Source organism: Narcine bancroftii, chromosome 1, assembly GCF_036971445.1.
Source record: "Narcine bancroftii isolate sNarBan1 chromosome 1, sNarBan1.hap1, whole genome shotgun sequence".
NCBI lineage: Eukaryota > Metazoa > Chordata > Chondrichthyes > Torpediniformes > Narcinidae > Narcine > Narcine bancroftii.
In genome coordinates, this window is record NC_091469.1 from 85180779 (window position 1) to 85197912 (window position 17134).

Sequence of the window (17134 nt, forward strand, 5' to 3'; positions counted from 1 at the left end):
AGAGTTGTGAAAAATTTGTATTTCATGTTGACAGGAGGTCAAAGAACGATTTTTTAAAATTGGAAAAGTCGCGCAGGGAAGGAAGTATTGACCCAATGTTGAAGCTGCAATCAATGGACATCGATTGAGAGTCAGAACACTGCTTGATTTCCCTGTGTCTCTCACAGAGTTGATGGATAGTCATCAGTTTTGGAGTCCACTCGCTCTTTAGAATCACTGAACATCCATCAACATTACAGGTCAAATGTCAATGAGAATTTTTTTTGTTCCTCTCTCCACATATGCTGCCTGACCTCCAAGGTATTCCAACATTCATTTTTATTCCAGAAACCATGAATTCCATATTTGTAAGTATTAATATTCATCTCCTCTTTCTTCATCAACCTCCTATTTCTATCTTTTTCAGATAGACCAGTTTTGATTATATAAGTTGTCACTTTCGTCTCTCAGCCAACAGGACTACCATTTGTGTCAATCTCTCTGTCTGTAACCCATCACTGAATATCTTTGTCCTTTTCATCTGTCCACCCTCTCTGCTATTTATGCTTGCTTGATTCTCAGAGTTTCGGTGAAAAGGTCAACCACCTAAAAGATTAATTTTGCTTGTTTCCATGGATGGTGGAGCCCTCACAGGCTTCTGGAGACTGTGGTCAAAGGACCCACACCAGGCTGTGGACTGCTGGAGAATGGTTCGAAACTGGGTAAAGGGGTACCGGGTATTAGAACTGTGACACAAAAGGGTGCCGAGGGCTCTGAAGGGTTCATAATCATATCAGAGGTTTATATTTCGAGCTCAGCCTACCCCTATGGTTTGGGCTGGACTCTGTGGGGGGTGAGGCAGCACTGGAGGCAATTCCACAAACACTCAGTAACTCTGGAGGGAACTTTCTTTTGCTTTTTTTAAACTCTGTAAGAGGCGCTTCAAGCAATTTCTGCTGATGGTAAATCAGTCTGCCTTATAGCAGACAAAAGCAATTTTGTGTAATATACTATTTTTAATACATGACAATAAATTAAATCTTGAATCTTGGTGGTTGATCTGTTGAACATTTCCAGCATTTTCTATTTCAGATTTATAGCTTGTTTTTTTTTGCCTTTAGGTGCAAGACAACCATCAATAGGTGTAATATTGCCCTATCTTCCTTCACTCTTCACTGGTTCACCATCCCCTAATGGTCCTTGCCTCACTCTTCCCACCCTCTCCTCTTTATACTGGCTTCTCTCCAAATCAGTGTTGTTGAAGTTTTATGACCCGAAACATTGCCAGTTCCTTTTCTCCTAACTGATCTTGCTCAACACACCAAGTTCCTCCATGGGTTGTTTTTTTTTTTAAAAAGCATATGGAGTCTCTTGTGTTTCTTGCCCTACTTCCCCATTGTCTTCCATTCTCACTGGATTTTGGCAATGCAGACATCAGTGCAGCACTGCACAACTACTTGCAGAGGAACCATGGGAGGATGGGATCAAGGAGATCTCATGAGATGACATGGGGATTTGTGCTATATTCTACCCCCATTGATCTCTAACACACCCCCCTCCTCCAATCAATATTTTCAGTTTTGAACCCAAATCTCTTCAAGTAATGTGGCCTTAGGTTTTACCTGACCCCCACATCCAAATCATCCACATTATCAATGCCCTCAAATTCAGGGAATACAGATGTGAAAGGCAATAGACTTAATCGCAAATGTCAGCCATAATAGGGTTGGATTGTGCTCTATTCATGCTTCAGCACATAACTAATGAGTGAGGTCCTCTATGCATGACACCTGGGGGTTGCACTTTTTCTGTTTTGCTTTACTTCCAGGACATTAGAGATGAAAAGGATCCAATTAAATTGTGGATGAAGCTTTTAACTCACTCACTTAACAAGCTGAGAGGTGCAAGCTTCTCCAACAGTCTGATACAAATGCTGCCCAACAATGAGCAAACACACACTCCTCTCACATGCCACAGTTACTGAGCTCAGAATTTTACTGAAGGATCAGATATTACAAGTTCAAATTTCTATATTTGTACAAATCAAAACACCAGCAAAATAATTAGCTTTTAATGAAGGTCTAATTACACAAATTGTGTAATAATTTTTAAAAAAAGCAAAAACTGTGGATGCTAAAAATTTGGTACAAAAATCAGAAATTGCTGAAAATGTTCAGCAACTCATGCTGCATCAAAAGGAGAAACCAGACCCAACCTTCCATAAGACAGGAGCAGAAATAGGCTATTCAGCCCATTGAGTCTGCTCTGCTCATGAGATGATCCATTTTCCCATTTAGCCCCACTGCTTGGCCTAATCAATCTCTGCCTTTAATACATTCAATTACTTGGTCTCCACAACCACCAATTGGAACAAATTTCACAGATTTACCATTCTCTGGCTGAAGAAATTCCTCTAATCTAAGCAGACACCCTTCAATCCTAAAAATGTGCCCTCTTGTCTTTGGCTCTCCCACCATGGAAAGCAGGCTTTCAACATCTACTCTGTCCATGCCTTTAAACATTCGAAATGCTTCAATGAGATACCCCCTCATTCTCCTAAATTCCATCATGTACAGGCCAAGATCTGTCAAACTCTTCTCATGAGATAATCCTTTCATTTCCAGAATCATCCTTGAGCACCTCCCGTGAACCCTCTCTAACGTCAGCACATCCTTCCTTAACTGAGCCAAAACTGTTCAAAATAGTCCGTGAGATAACACCAATGCCTTATAAAGCCTCAACATAACATCCCTGCCCTTTTATTCTATTTCTCTTTAAATTAATGCCAGTATTGCACTTGCCTTCTTCACCACCCACTCAACATGCAAGTTTACATTCAGACTATCCTGCACAAGGACTCCCAGATCCTTTCACATCAGGGCATTTTCAATTTTCTCCCCACTGCATCATTGTGTGGTGTGGCAGCTGCAAAGCATCGGACTGGAAAACCACTATCAACAAGGAGGTACAGGAGCATCAAAAAAAAAGGACTTCCAGGCTGGGAAATAGCTACTTCCCGAAGTCTGTGAGATTGATGAATAATATCCTGTAATTGAGTAAATCATTCCAAAATATTTATTTTAAATTATATCTTTATGTAAATATGTGATTATTATGTACTGTGTGTGCATGTGTGAACACTGTTATGGAGAAATGTGTTTTGTTGAGTTATATGTACAGTCAGATAATAATAAACTTGATCTTGAATAGTCATGATCTCATTGAATGGTGGAGATGTTCTTTTGTTCTTAAAATTGTTATGCCCTGAAAAACAAGTATACCATTTTGGATACTGTTGAGGGGGATACCCTACCAGGTACAAGCCATGGCAATCAGGTCTCTGGCACAGAGTCTGGTCCTGTGGTGAAGAAAGGAAGGGGGAAAAAAAGAGGCAAGCTATAGTGATAGGGGATTCCATAACTAGGAAGACAGAGGAGAGGCTCTGTAGAGGAAAATGTGAATCCTGGATGGTATGTTGACAGGGCAACATGTCAGGGCATGGGATATCTCAGATTGAATTCACAATATTCTTTAGTGGGAGGATGATCAGCCAAATTTGTGTTCCACGAAGGGACCAAGGCTCGAAGGTACATAGGTAGGAAGGGTAAGAAGGTCCTGCAAGGAAAATACAAGCAGTTAGGTGCTAGGTTGAAGAAGAGGACCTCCATGGTAGTGGTCTCAAGACTGCTTCCTGTGCCACGAGCTGGAAAGGATAGAAATAGGAGAAGAAGGAAGCTTAACACGTGGCTGGGGTCATGGTGCAGTCGAAAAGACTTCAGGTTTCTAGATCACTGAGCTTTGTTCCAGGGAAGGTGGGATCTGTACAGACGGGAAGAATTGCATCTGAACTGGAAGGGGATTAATATCCTTGCGGGTAGGTTTGTTAGTCTTGTCCCAATGAGTTATAACTAGATTTGCAGGGGGGAGGGAAACCAGAATGTTAGAGCAGTTAGTGAGAAGGAGGAAAATAAAGGTCGTGCAAGGACTGCATGTATAGACAGAAATCAAAGGTTTGTATGTGATAGAAATTTTCTCAGGTGCATTTATATTAATGCAAGGAGTATTGTAAAAAAGGCTAATGAGTTTAGGGCATGGATTGACACTTGGGATTGTGATTTTGTTGCTATTAGTGAGACTTAGTTACAGGATGGGCAACTTAATGTTCTGGGGTTCCATTGCTTCAGATGTGGTAGAGGGGGAGGCGTGGCATTGCTAGTTAGGGAAAATCTCTCAGCTGTACGAAGCCAGAACAGCCAAAAGGGTTTGTCTACAGAGGCCATTTGGGTGGAATTGAGGAACAGCAAAGGTGTTGCCACACTGATTGGGTTGTATTATAGACCATCCAATAGAGAGAATTGGAGGAGCAAACCTGTAGATGGATAGCAGACTGATGTAAGAAGCAGAACGTTGTGATAGTAGGAGATTTTTAATTTCCAAATATTGACTGGGACTCCCATACTGTAAAAGGGCTTGGAGTTTGTGAAATGTGTTCAGGAAAGTTTTCTAAATAAATACATAGAGGTACCAACAGAGAGGGGAGACAGAACGTGATCTATTAGGGAACCAGACTGGTATGTGTAGATGAACATTTTGGATCCAGTGACCATAACGTCATTAGCTTCAAGTTAATTATGGAAAAGGATAAATCTGGTCCTGGTGTTGGGATTCTAAATTGGAGGAAGGAAAATTTTGTGGAAATGAGAAAGGATCTAGGAAGAGTGGATTGGGATATGTTGTTCTATGGCAAGGGTGTGTTAGGTAAGTGAATGGGCTTCAAAGGCGAAACCTTGAAAGTGCAGAGTTTGTATGTTCTTGTTAGGATTAAAGGTAAAGTTAACAGGCATATGTTAACTGGTTTTCAAGGGATATTGGCGATCTGGTTAAGAGGGAGATGTATTGCAAGTATAGGCAACAAGGAGCTAATGAGGTTCTTGAAGAGGACATAAAATGCATAAAATACTCAAGAAGAAAATCAAGAAGGCAAAAGACATGAGGTTGCTTTGGCAGATAATGTAAAGGCAAACCCTAAGGGTTTCTACAAGTATATTAAGAGTAAAAGGATAGTAAGGGACAAAATTGGTTCCCTAGAGGATTTGAGTGGTCAACTATGAGTGGAGCCTCACACAATGGAGAAGATCTTAAACAGTATTTTTTGCATCAGTATGTACTCAGGAAACTGGCATAGTGCACAAGGAAGGAAGAGAAACAAACAGAAGTGTTGTGAAATATATGGAGATTAAAGAGGAGGAAGTTCTTGCTGCCTTACAGCAAATAAAGGTAGATAAATCCCCTGGGCTGGATATGATATTCCCTCAGACCTTGAGGGAGACGAGTGTTGAAATTGCAGGGGCACTGGCAGATGTATTCAAAATGTCCTCAGCCACAGGTGAGATGCCAGAGGATTGTTCCATTGTTTAAAAAAGGCTAAAAAAAGGTAATTATAGACCCGTGAACCTGACGTCAGTAGTAGGTACATTATTGGATGGAGTTCGGAGAGAAAGGATATACAAATATTTGACAGCCATGGGCTGATTAACAACAGTCAGCATGGCTTTATGCATGGAAGGTCATGTTTACCGAGCCTTGTAGCGTTTTCGAGGATGTTACCAAGAAGAAAGATGAAGGAAAGACTGTGAATGTTGTCTACATGGACTTTAGTAAAAGCTCACAGAGAGATCTGGACCAACTGGGAGAATGTGATAGAAAATGGCAGATGGAGTTTAATGCAGACAATTGTGAGGTAATGTATTTTGAAAGAGAAAATCAAGGAAGGATGTACACTGTAAATGGGAGTGCAGAGGAGCAAAGAGATCTGCGAATACAGATTCCCTGAAGGTAGCATCGAAGGTGGACAGGGATGTAAAGAAAACTTTTGACATCTTAGACTTTATAAATCAAAGTATTGAGTATAGGAGTTGGGATGTTATGTTGAAGTTGTTTAAGACATTGGTGAGGCTAAATTTGAAATATTGTGTGCAGTTCTGATTGCCTAACTACATGAAGCATATCAATAAGATTGAAAGAGTGCAAAGAAGATTTACTAGGATGTTGCCAGGTCCTCAGGAGTTGAGTTATAGGGAAAGATTAAACAGGTTAGGACTTTATTCCTTGGAGCTAAGAAGAAGGGAGGGAGATTTGATGTAGGTTTACAAGATTATTAGAGGTACAGATAGAGTGGATGAGAGTAGAATTTTTCCACTTAGATTGGGGGAGATAAATACAAGAGGTCTTAGTTTTAAGATGAAAGGGAAAGGTTTAGGGAGAATATTAGGGAAAAGTTCTTCACTCAGAGAGTGGGAGTATGGAATGAGCTGCTATCTGATGTGGTGAATGTGGATTTAATCTTGAGTTTTAGGAACATATTGGATAGATGCATGGATGGGAGAGGTCTGGAGGGTTATGGAATGGGAGTAGGTCAATGGGATTAGCGGAGTGGTGGTCGGCAGACTAGAAGGGCCGAATGGCCTGTTTTCTGTGGAGTTGCGTTCTATAGTTCTTCACAATCCAGAAATGTTAAGAGGAAGGTGTTCATGCAGATTGTCATCTGTGAATTTAAATTAAATTATACATACAGCACTGTATAATTCAATTCAACCCTATGAGTCAATGATGTCCATTTTACACCCAATTTACCTACACCCTTGTACGTTTTTGAAGGGAGGGAAGAAACCAGAAAAGCGAAAGGATGCAGTGTGTGGGTGAAAGTTCTTGGCCAAACAAGTTGCCATGGAGAGAAAGGCAATAGAAGAGGAACTCAACACAAGGACAGACCTCATAGACTATTGAGAGTACTTTTGAACAGAATGAATAATATTAGGCAATTTTGTCCTCTATTGATGACATTTACCAGGTGTGTTGCTTAAATAGGGGTCAAATAATTATAGAAAATTCTTTCCCATCAGCACACAGTATCTTTGACCCACTACCATCAAGGAGGTGGTATAGGAGCATCAAAATCAAGACTGCCAGGCTGGGAAATAACTTCTTCCTGCAGGCTATGAGATTGCTGGTGGAACCATGCCAGATGATCCATGGTATTTCACACTAAGTGCTTTGTTGAAGGCCTTGACACCACTTGGAACAGGCCACAAGATTTGGAATGCTTCAGGGAGATTGTCCTCTGCATCCCAATCATGCAAATACAGGCACTGGGACACTCGAGACAATGCCATGCTGCTTCGGGAAGGTGGGGAAGAGAGGATCTGGTCTTCCTCAAAATTCACTGAGGTGGCAACATGAGAAGGACTCTACTTAAGATCTTAGTAACATCTCCTACCTGAAATGCTGACTCAGTTCCACTCTCTGGAGTTCTCGAATATTTTGTTTTTAATAATCATATTTTGAACAAAATAGAGTAGGCCTTAAAAAGAGTGACAAGGATGCATTGAAACATTGGCCATCTCCACTTGCAGATAGGGCCAGGAGATCTGGTCAGGATGAGTCAGACTGGGCTGTGGACAGAGACTGGCATGGGGACAGAGACAGAGAAAAGTCTAGTTTCATGGGCAGTGGACAGGTATGAAGACAGGGGCAGGATCCATTAGCAGGCACAGGGATGAACTATCTAGCTGTAGGACATGCCATGTACTAAATTCTACTTCCTACACTCACTTTTTGCCTTTATCCAGTAAATCAGCATTCTTAACACACATGACCCAAGCCCATGCCTCTCAGTTCAGAAGTATCTTGTAATCATTTCAGTTCAGAAAGTACAAGGTGGAGCATATTTGCACAACACCTGGAGATCCCAATGCTTAGGTTCCTGAACACACCTATTAGTTCCTAGGGAGTAACTCTTTGGCCTTTGTATCTTCTGATGTCACTGTAAACTGTGGAGGCTGAAATCACTGGTTTGCGTTTGATGATGGCGAGTAACCAGATGTTCAGCACCCTTCATTCCCTTTACACATCCAGCCTTGGATCATTATGTGGGAACTGTAAGACCACTGGTGTAGGCAGGATTTGAACAAACAGAGCAATGAATCTGAAAAATTGACTAATTGTCCCAGGTACACTGGGAGTAGACTAGTGAGGCAGACAAGTTCCTCTTTCTGGGGTGACCAACTGAATTCAACCATGCTGCCAAAACTTTCCACCCCTCCAGGCTACTTCCCTCTCAGGGAGACGCACTGTCTGCGAAGTACAGTATTTCAGCAAGAAGCTCCACCCCAGCCTTGTGACTGCCTTCACACTGCTTTGGCAAGTTCCAAGTTCGTTGAAGAGCAGAGTCAAAAGGCAACCACGGGACCAGGGGATTGCAGAGAGTTTACAGTCAGGACAAAAAACTCACAGTGAAAGTATCCACAGCACAGCCCTTTGCCTCCACTTAATGATGAACATTCCTCCCATGTACAATTTAACCTGGCAAACATGCTCATTGAGGTCTCTACATACTGAAGTTAAAGCATTTACAATCCAGTAGAAAATGATTGTGAACAAATACACACAAAACACACCATACGCGCGTACGCGCACACACGCCAAATTCTTCATTAAATATCGCACACATCAAACAAATTATCTCACCTCCTGAACTGAATTAGTATTCTGGTTAGTATTAAGACTGATTCAATGTCTAAACATATTAAAACAGAGGGAATGTACTCAATGGGCACTAGAAGCCACAGAAGTATGATAATGGGGTGCAGAGGCTGTTCATAAAATACTGGCCCAAATCCCTGGGACACAGAACCGTATGGGTCTGAGGAGAAAGAGAAATGCTGCCTAAAAGACAACAAATGAATGAATAATGAATTTGATAGCTTATTTGGTCACATTGTAGCAAATGTGAAGAGATAAAACTGGGATTCCATCCTGGTAGACATGTCACCAAATAATTGCAAGGTATTGATCTCTCACTGTACAGTAATGGAGTGACACATCATTATTGTACAAGTGGCCTACACTCTGTAAGAGATAAACTTCAATTACTTCATCCAAATAAATGGGGAGAAGATTTTAATCAAAAATGAAAGGTAAATTATAATTTTTGTCAATATATTCATTTAGAAAACCTTATTCTTCATACATTATCATCTATAATACAATTTAATACAGACTTCTGGGAATGGAGAAAAAAATCTCAACTGATTTTTTTAAAAATCTGTCCTGCTTAATCCAGTCCAAAGCATGAGGGAAAACCATTTGCTACTCTGAAATTCACAAGGTGAAGAATTCAGAGCTGATCTTCTGGGATTCCCTTACCCAATCAATGTTCAAGGTGCAAATTAGGCACAGTGCAAAAAAGGATCAGTCAAGGTATCATATGTGGAGAAAGCCTAGTCTACACTCTCAAAGCACAGCACTCCCTCGGCACCCTGGAACTCCACTGGTATTTTACTGAGCGTTAAGCCAGATGAGATCTTGGACAGGGTCTGACTGAATCTTCAGAACTGTGTGTTACCAACTGAGCACAATGTGGAATTAGAGTTGGATAAATTTCTTCAGGGACTATCAAAATACATAAAGAAATTAAAGATATTCATGGGATAAGAGGGCAGAAATTGCATACAGACAATTTTTGGTATGTTATCATATATAATTTGTCAGATATAATATGGTCTTCTTTCAATATTTTTTTGACAAGAGAGGAAAGCCTAATTTGTCAAAAATGAGTCCTCTTAACCTGGAAACGAAATCCATAAATACTTATTTGCAAACCTCAATTTTCATCAATAAAGGATGATTCAGAAGCAATTGTGCCAGGTGTCTGGTCCATTCTCATATGTATCTTTTGTGGCCTTTAAAGAAACAACTGTTCTCAGCTGTAGAATAACATGGCACTATAATACCATTCCTGCCATTGCCAAACTGATGCAAGATTTCCACTCATCATACAAATGAGAGGGGAGAAATCTATTTATTATTGAATGAGTTGTGTCACCTGAAAAAAATTTTTGTGTGCAAAAACAGACAAAAAAAAATCACGCCCAGCTATTATTCCATGTAGTATAAATGGAGCTGAGAATCTACACTCTGCAGTACTTCATTCACACAAAATATATAGTATATAACAATTACAATAACTGTAACAACACTATACCATGGAGCCTCAGACAAAATTTAACATCAAGCCACATAAAACTAGCTCTGTGAATAATTTATGGTTAATTAAGAGATGAATAGAGGTAGGTTCAGAGAAGGAACTACAGAGAATGATGAAAAGATTTAAATTGAGGAATGAGTAGGAGCACAGCTTTTAGAGACATTGTGCTGCAGCAGATGACAGAAAGAGCAAGGGGTTAAACGACAGGAACCATTAGGAAAACAACTATGTGAGTTTTAAATACAATGTGTTTCCTGATTGGAATCCAGCCTAGGTCAGTGAGCACAGAGGTGATGAGGATGTGGGTTATGTTGGGAATGAGGATACAGGCAACCTAGGTTTGGATGAGCTAGTTAACAAAGCATGGAAAGTGGCCAGTGCAGTATAATTGTCAAAGTGACAGTTCCACCAGCAGTCTGGCTGAGGCAGAGGTAGAGATGGGCTATGTTCCAGGTAAAATTTGACAGCTTCATTGATGAAGTGGTTGTGTGTGGTCACAGGCTCACCTCAGGGTCAAACAGAATACCACAGTTGTGCCGATGTAGTCTAAGATGGCTGTGAATGGAAAGCAATTAGGTGCAAGTACAATGAGCAGTCTTTGTCCTTATAAAGCAGAATGACGCAGGGCAAGAGGGAATCAAAAACCACAGTAAATTCCAGATCTCTACCATTTAATCCAAATACTGGAAACTTTCTGATAAAACAGCAACAAACATATCTAATATGAATAGCTTTCCAAACATGTCAGGTTTTAAACAACACCTATTATTGTAGCAATTAGTGCAACACTGTTAAAGCAACAGCGACCTGGGTTGGGATCCCGCGCTGTCTGTAAGGAGATTTATACAATCTCCACATGACTAAGTGGGTTTCCTCTGGCTGCTCCGGTTTCCTCCCACCATTCAAAAACATATTGGGGTTGTCGGTCAATTGGGTGTTATTGGGCAGCATGGGCTCATCACTGTGCTGTATATCCACATTTAAATTTAAACCCGGAAGAATAAGAAAGAGATAAAAGGCAGTTAGATTTCAATGAATCCTGCAAAAGCTTTTGCAGATTCTCTGACTGAAGCACATTCCACGATTATAGAGTAAATGAATATCTGGGTCAGCTAATCAGCCCCATGTGACAGTGCAGGCGTGGCTGCAGATCTCATTGTAGGTTTATTGAAAACAAGATCAGGCTGCTGTGATGTGGTTTTATGTCGGAGGCCAAGTTTTTCTTCAGCTTTGCGTCACCTCCTATACTGTGTGCTTCATACATGCTCTACTTTCATTATTCCTTTGCTGAAAGTACCTGCTCTTTACTGGCAGCAGGTTTCACTGATTGATGCCCACTGGGGTGTGGACACCACAGGCGCCAACACCCACCCGGGTATAGGCACACCTCCTCACTTGTCAGCAAGGCGCAACAGCGACTGCACTTCCTGAGAAGAATGAAGTGAGCAAGGCTACCGGCCACCATTATGTTCACCTTCTCCAGGGGCTGTCATGAGGGCATCCTGGCCGGCTGCATCACAGGGTGGTACAGTTGCTGCAAAGAAATGGTTCGGAGGTAAACCCACAGGACCATAAGAGTGCCAGAGAGGATCACTGGAGTCTCTCCCCCCCACCATCTACTGGGATCATTGTTTGAAGAGGGTGCGTAAAATTCCTTCCTCCTCACACAAAGCATCTTTCAGCTGCTCTCATTGGAAAGAGATGCAAGAGTATGCGGGACAAGGCCACCAGGTTGAGGAACAGCTTCTTCCCACAGGCAGTGAGAATGTTGAATGACTAAAGTAACTGCGCACTCTAACCATCTGAGACTCTCATATTCATGAAACAATATTTATTTATTTGTATAGATGAATACTTGTCCTTCATATGTATTGTTTTTATATGTGCTATGTCTGGTTGTGTATCTGCGTGTTTTTCACCAAGGACCGGCAAAAGCTGTTTCGTCGGGTTGTACTTGTGCAATCAGATGACAATAAACTTGACTCACTGAAAGACCTGCACCAATTCAAGGTGGCAACTCACCATTACTGGAACATGGGCCATGGGCGAATCCCACATGTTGATAAATAATGCTCAACAATTCATTCCCAGTGGAGCACCAATTCCTCAGACATTGATTCGGACTTGGTTATGGATTCAAGGACACTTGCTCTCACTGGAGTATTAGCAGAAGCTGCCATGCTACAATTGACTCATTTGAAACTCAATGAAAGAAATTAAGGGGAGATGCATAAGGGGAAACTGGTTTTAATGCTGCTGATTTTAGAATAAAACGATGACCCTGTGAAGACAGGTAACCTTAACATTGTCATCGCAGAAGTGACTGTCACCATCTGAGATCACACATGATGAATGGTATTTGGTCTGAATATCCACTTGTGCCCACAGAATGATCACACATAACAGCCTGCAGATGCTGGAGTCTGGAGCAATCCCAATCTACTGGAAGCACGTGACAGATTGCGCAGAATCATTGTGAGAAAAAAAAATCTCCTTCATCAATAAAATGAAGATTATTACTGACTTCAGTAGAGGGGGCAAAGTCCACACTTCTGTCCACATTGATGACACTGAAGTTGAAAGCTTTGAGGAATAATATTTCCATATACCTGAACTGAGACAAGCACTTTGACATGATGATCAAAAAAGTGCACCAACACCTCCACTTTGTTAGAAGTCTAAGGAAAATTGCATGTTCCCTTGCCTAGCAACAACTTCCTCACATCCACCTTCAAAAACATACTTGGTAGATGCATCATAGCATGGTATAGTAGCTGCACTACTCAAGAATAAAACACAAATTTCCCTCCCTTCCACGGACATAATCGACATCTCCAACTACCTATGAAGGGCAGCCCATGTACTGAAGGACCCATCACACCCCATAGACACACCCTTCTTCCACTGGGAAGAAGGCTTTGGAGGATGAAAACATGCACCAACAGGCTTAAAAACAGATTCAGCTTTGTTGTCATCAGGCTCCTGAATGAACCCCTAACAGTGCTCTCGTGTTGCCTTTGTTTGGTGTGAATTAATTTTCCTTTTCATTGAAATCCTACACTTGGTAAATGATGCTCATTGCCGTATGAATGTTAGACACAACCCATGAGTCTGTACACCGAACTATTTTCACTGTAAGGTATTTTTGAGACATATAAACAGAAACTTCCACTTAGACAACATTTATACTTCCAAAATATTTCACAAGCCCATTAATAGACCCTGTTAATGCATGAGCAGATGTTAGTGAGAGGCAACACTAATAAAAGAAAAAAATGCTGGAAACACTAGGCAGTTCAGTAGTGTGAGGAAAGAGGTGCAAAGTTAATGTTCATCCAATTGTGATGAAAAGTCATCAACCTGAAATATGAACCTTGTTCTTTCTACGTGGTCTACCTGAGTATTTCAAAGATTTGATAATGAGTTTAGTTTACAATGTACGTATGCACTGAAATTCTTACTTGCTGCAGCTTAATAAGGGGGGAAAAATCAATAGTTTGCATTAGATTAAAAAGAGATAATAAATACGAAGGATGGAATGTCAGATTATAAATGTTCACAGTTACCATCATGTTATTATCTATCTCTAATATTTATTGTCTCTTTTTAAGTATACAATTGAAGTTTTTTTTTTAAAAATATGGTACTTTGGCTGCAATAATTAAGAACTAAAGAAACAGAACTAGGCCATCCGGCCTGTCGAGCCGGCTTCACCATTCAATGTGATCATGGCTGATCTGATGATAGACTCATCTCCATCTACCTGCCTTTTCCCCATACCCCTCAACTTCCCTATTTGGCAAGATTAAAAAAAAAAAAAAAACCGGAGCATATGTGCATTCATTGTACAATGTATCTGGCAATAAACTCGTTATCATAGGGTAACAAAAATGGCATTCCAATAGTGGGGACAGTTGTTTTTGTGGCGTTCGAGCCACAAATGGATTTAGTGTTTTGTAAACCAGGTGTACAATATTAGCAGATTGTTTTTTTTTCTGCTTTGAGTTTGGTTAAAGAAGTGGGTTTTAAAGATAAAGGAATGTCTTAACAAACTATTAGATGAGATAGTGCAGAAGCCAGCAGCGACGTTACTGTGGTTCCGCTGACTGTTCACGAACACAAGACTGGAAAATGCATCACGATGTCACAATCCAGCACGAAAAGGCCACTCGGAGATCTGTCTGTCCTCGGCGCGCTTTCCTTCAACTGCTCACCAAGTTTTCCCACTGAACGTCTGCGGGACGGGAGTCCAAGGGATGGTTCTTCTGGTGGGACAATCGAAAACCAGAAGTCACTGTTGCAAAAATGGGGATGCCCATTGAAGGAGAATATGCAATTCCGCCACACCCACCTCCACCTCCAGAGTTACCATTCTTTTGCACTCTCTTCCTCAGAGGGCGGTGAAAGTAAAGTTTTTGAATATTTTTTTTAAAAATCAGCGAGCAAATGCATTCTTGGGAAGGAGTTGAAAGGTTACTGGGGGCGGGAATGGGAATGTGAAAGAGGAGGATCTGATTTTAATAATGACAGGCAGTCTCCGAAGGGCTGAGTGCCTACCTTCGGTTTCCAATTCGTGTGCTTAAAGAAGACCGTGAAATGAACGGACTCAGTTTATAAAAGTAAAAGACAAAAATTTCTTGTTTATTTTTATTAAGTGACGACATTGTTTAACGGGTTTAATGTATCTTATAGATTGAATAAATGGGAAGGGGGGCGAGGGAGGGAGGGAAGGGAGGGGGAAAAGGGGAGAAAATGACACTATATATTCAAGAGAAAAATGTCTGTATGTATTTTGGTCAGTATGGTTTATAGTGTGAAATTTTTTTTTAAAAAAGGGGCTATGGAATAAAAACAATGAACATTTCGAAATCATCCCGATCGGTTTACATTAAATCAGGCCTGGAGCGGATGTTACAGATCCATCGGTAGATAAGAGAAATTCCCCGTAACCTCTTCCACTCGTCAATTCGAGTGGCAGATGGGTTATTCATTGCCAGGGTCTTGCTCTGTATTAAACTATTTTGCTGTCAATAACTGCGAGGGGCGGCAACTCAGTTTCATTTGTTCTGAACTGTAACTGGTCTTTTGACCAAATATTGTATTTGCACTGAAAACTGGTGTTTCCGCGCAAATTCAACTTTGCTGTTAGGAACGTGATGAACTAAAACCTTCGTCCTGCCAGTTTCATAACTGCAAAAAAAAAACTTTTCTCCCCAAAGTTTAATAATTGTCAACGCTGCCGGACAAAGGGACAAGGTTCAGGCTGTAAAGGGTTAACGTCGACAGGATGGCGCTCTCTCGTTTTAAAAATCTCCCATTTCAAAGATCTCTCTCTCTCTCTATGCAACTCGCCCACAAAGTAGAAAAATCACTGAGAACACCCTCCCCTCTTTAAAAAAAAACTTTCAAGAGTCAGGGGCTATTTTTACATCCATTAAACTCAGGAGTCCGACAATCCAAAGGGTCTCTCACTCTCTCTGCAAACGTGTTAAAAGACTAAAAGTTCAGACTGTGTGTGTGGTGCTGAGAGGAGCCCATCCTCCCTCCCCCCTCTCTCCAGGACAGCTGGAAGTTTCTGCTTGCTCAGCCTTTCACGTCCAGGTCTCGATTGTGCAATCGCTACGAACAGTGTGACCAAATAAAACTTGCAGAACATTCAGTGTTGCAAAAGAGGACAAGCCAAACAAACACAAAGCCCACCCCACTGCATCTGAACAGTGGAACAGAGGCACCGAGGGGAAATTTTCCGCAGCCGAGACTCCCTTCGAAAAGAAAGCACTGGAGAATGGGACACCCTTCTGCCCACCTCGCAGACAGCAGACGTACCTGAGAATTCATTCTGTAATCTTTGTCCCTGCAGTAGAACTAACTCCTGGTCCTCTCCCAGCGAGCACAGTCTCCAGCAGCTCTGCTGCCTCACGCTCCCCGAGGCTGCAGCGAAGTCACAGCTACGAAAAAAAATCCCAACAGGCATCAGCAATCACAGTGATTGACTGGAATGAGAGGAGTTACTTAACTCGCGGAGGGCAAGTGGGTAGCGTGTGCTTTTGTCGATTATTGACAATAACTTCTCCCACCGCAGGGCGAATGCTTCTGAACCGGGGAAGACCACACGCCAAACCCTCCAATCCAGGCAACAGAATAACCCTCCAATCCAGGCAACAGAATAACCCTCCAACTGTAGCCACCAGCAGGACCCATCTCAAACCCTCTCAATACAGACACCAGCAGAACATATTTCAGACTCTCTTAATATAGGCACCAACAGGACATGCCGTAGCCAATACACGCACCAGCAGGCACTCTCACATTTTCCTGAAATAGGCACCAGCTCACTCAGCTCAGGCAGCCCAGCACAGACACCAGCAAAACGCAGCATACATCCTCCTCATACAGAGATCAACAGAACTCACCTTCAGCCCTCCAAAAAGCAGCCAACAAAACACGGCTAGTCACAGCCTGTCAACCTGAGAAAGACCAGTGTGTGTTAGCCAATTCTCAGTCCACGTCAGTATATTACCCCCAGATTCATATGCTCTGACCTTTTAAATCAACATCCTCTTTGCGACTTTATCAAAACCTTCTGCTTTACGAGGTACATAGAACATTAGATCATTACTGCATAGAAACAGGCCCCTTTGGCCCTTCTAGTCTGTGCTCAAAGTATTTGAATAGACTTGACGATACAAGCATGATTTCCCTTTAATACATACATGCTCACTTTGTTTAATCATATTATCCTTTTCTAGGTGTTCTGTTATTGCACCCTAGAATCTAAGTCCTAATTTATTGAGCCCAGGCTCCTTTTCCCATTTACTAGGTCCCTGAATCTAGTTCCCAGACCCCAGAGGCTCACAAGACCAGCCCAGATAAATCTGCTATGGGGGACAAGGGAGAACATTGCCATATCCCTGACTGAGATACTTAAATCTTCACTGGCAAAAGGTCAGGTGCCGAAGGACAGCAAATCTGGCACCTTTATTCAAGAAGGGCAGCAGGAAGAAATAGGGTACTAAATCAAGCCATGTAGTGACTGGGAAATTATTGGGGAAAATTTTCAAGGGTACAAGATTAGTGACCACTTGAAAAAGTGGAGATTGATTAGGGATA

The 17134-nt window shown here is 41.6% G+C and overlaps 1 protein-coding gene across 7 annotated transcripts in view; it reads right to left on the bottom strand.

The window, feature by feature from the left end:
* The window catches only part of LOC138760765 (retinoic acid receptor RXR-alpha-A), a 128022-nt gene extending 111481 nt beyond the window's left edge, over window positions 1-16541 (bottom strand). For 2 of the 7 annotated variants that reach the window (XM_069931834.1, XM_069931843.1), the window contains exons 1-2: window positions 16318-16405; window positions 15851-15972 (exon numbers count right to left, since the gene is read on the bottom strand). In XM_069931834.1, coding sequence (XP_069787935.1) covers window positions 15851-15972; window positions 16318-16403 — 208 coding nt within the window. In that variant the 5' untranslated portion in view covers window positions 16404-16405. Of the gene's footprint in view, window positions 1-14116; window positions 14232-15850; window positions 15973-16317; window positions 16406-16437 lie in introns of those variants that run through there. The other 5 variants (XM_069931851.1, XM_069931857.1, XM_069931825.1 and 2 more) reach the window with 3 other exon arrangements.
* Window positions 16542-17134: the final 593 nt, after the last annotated feature.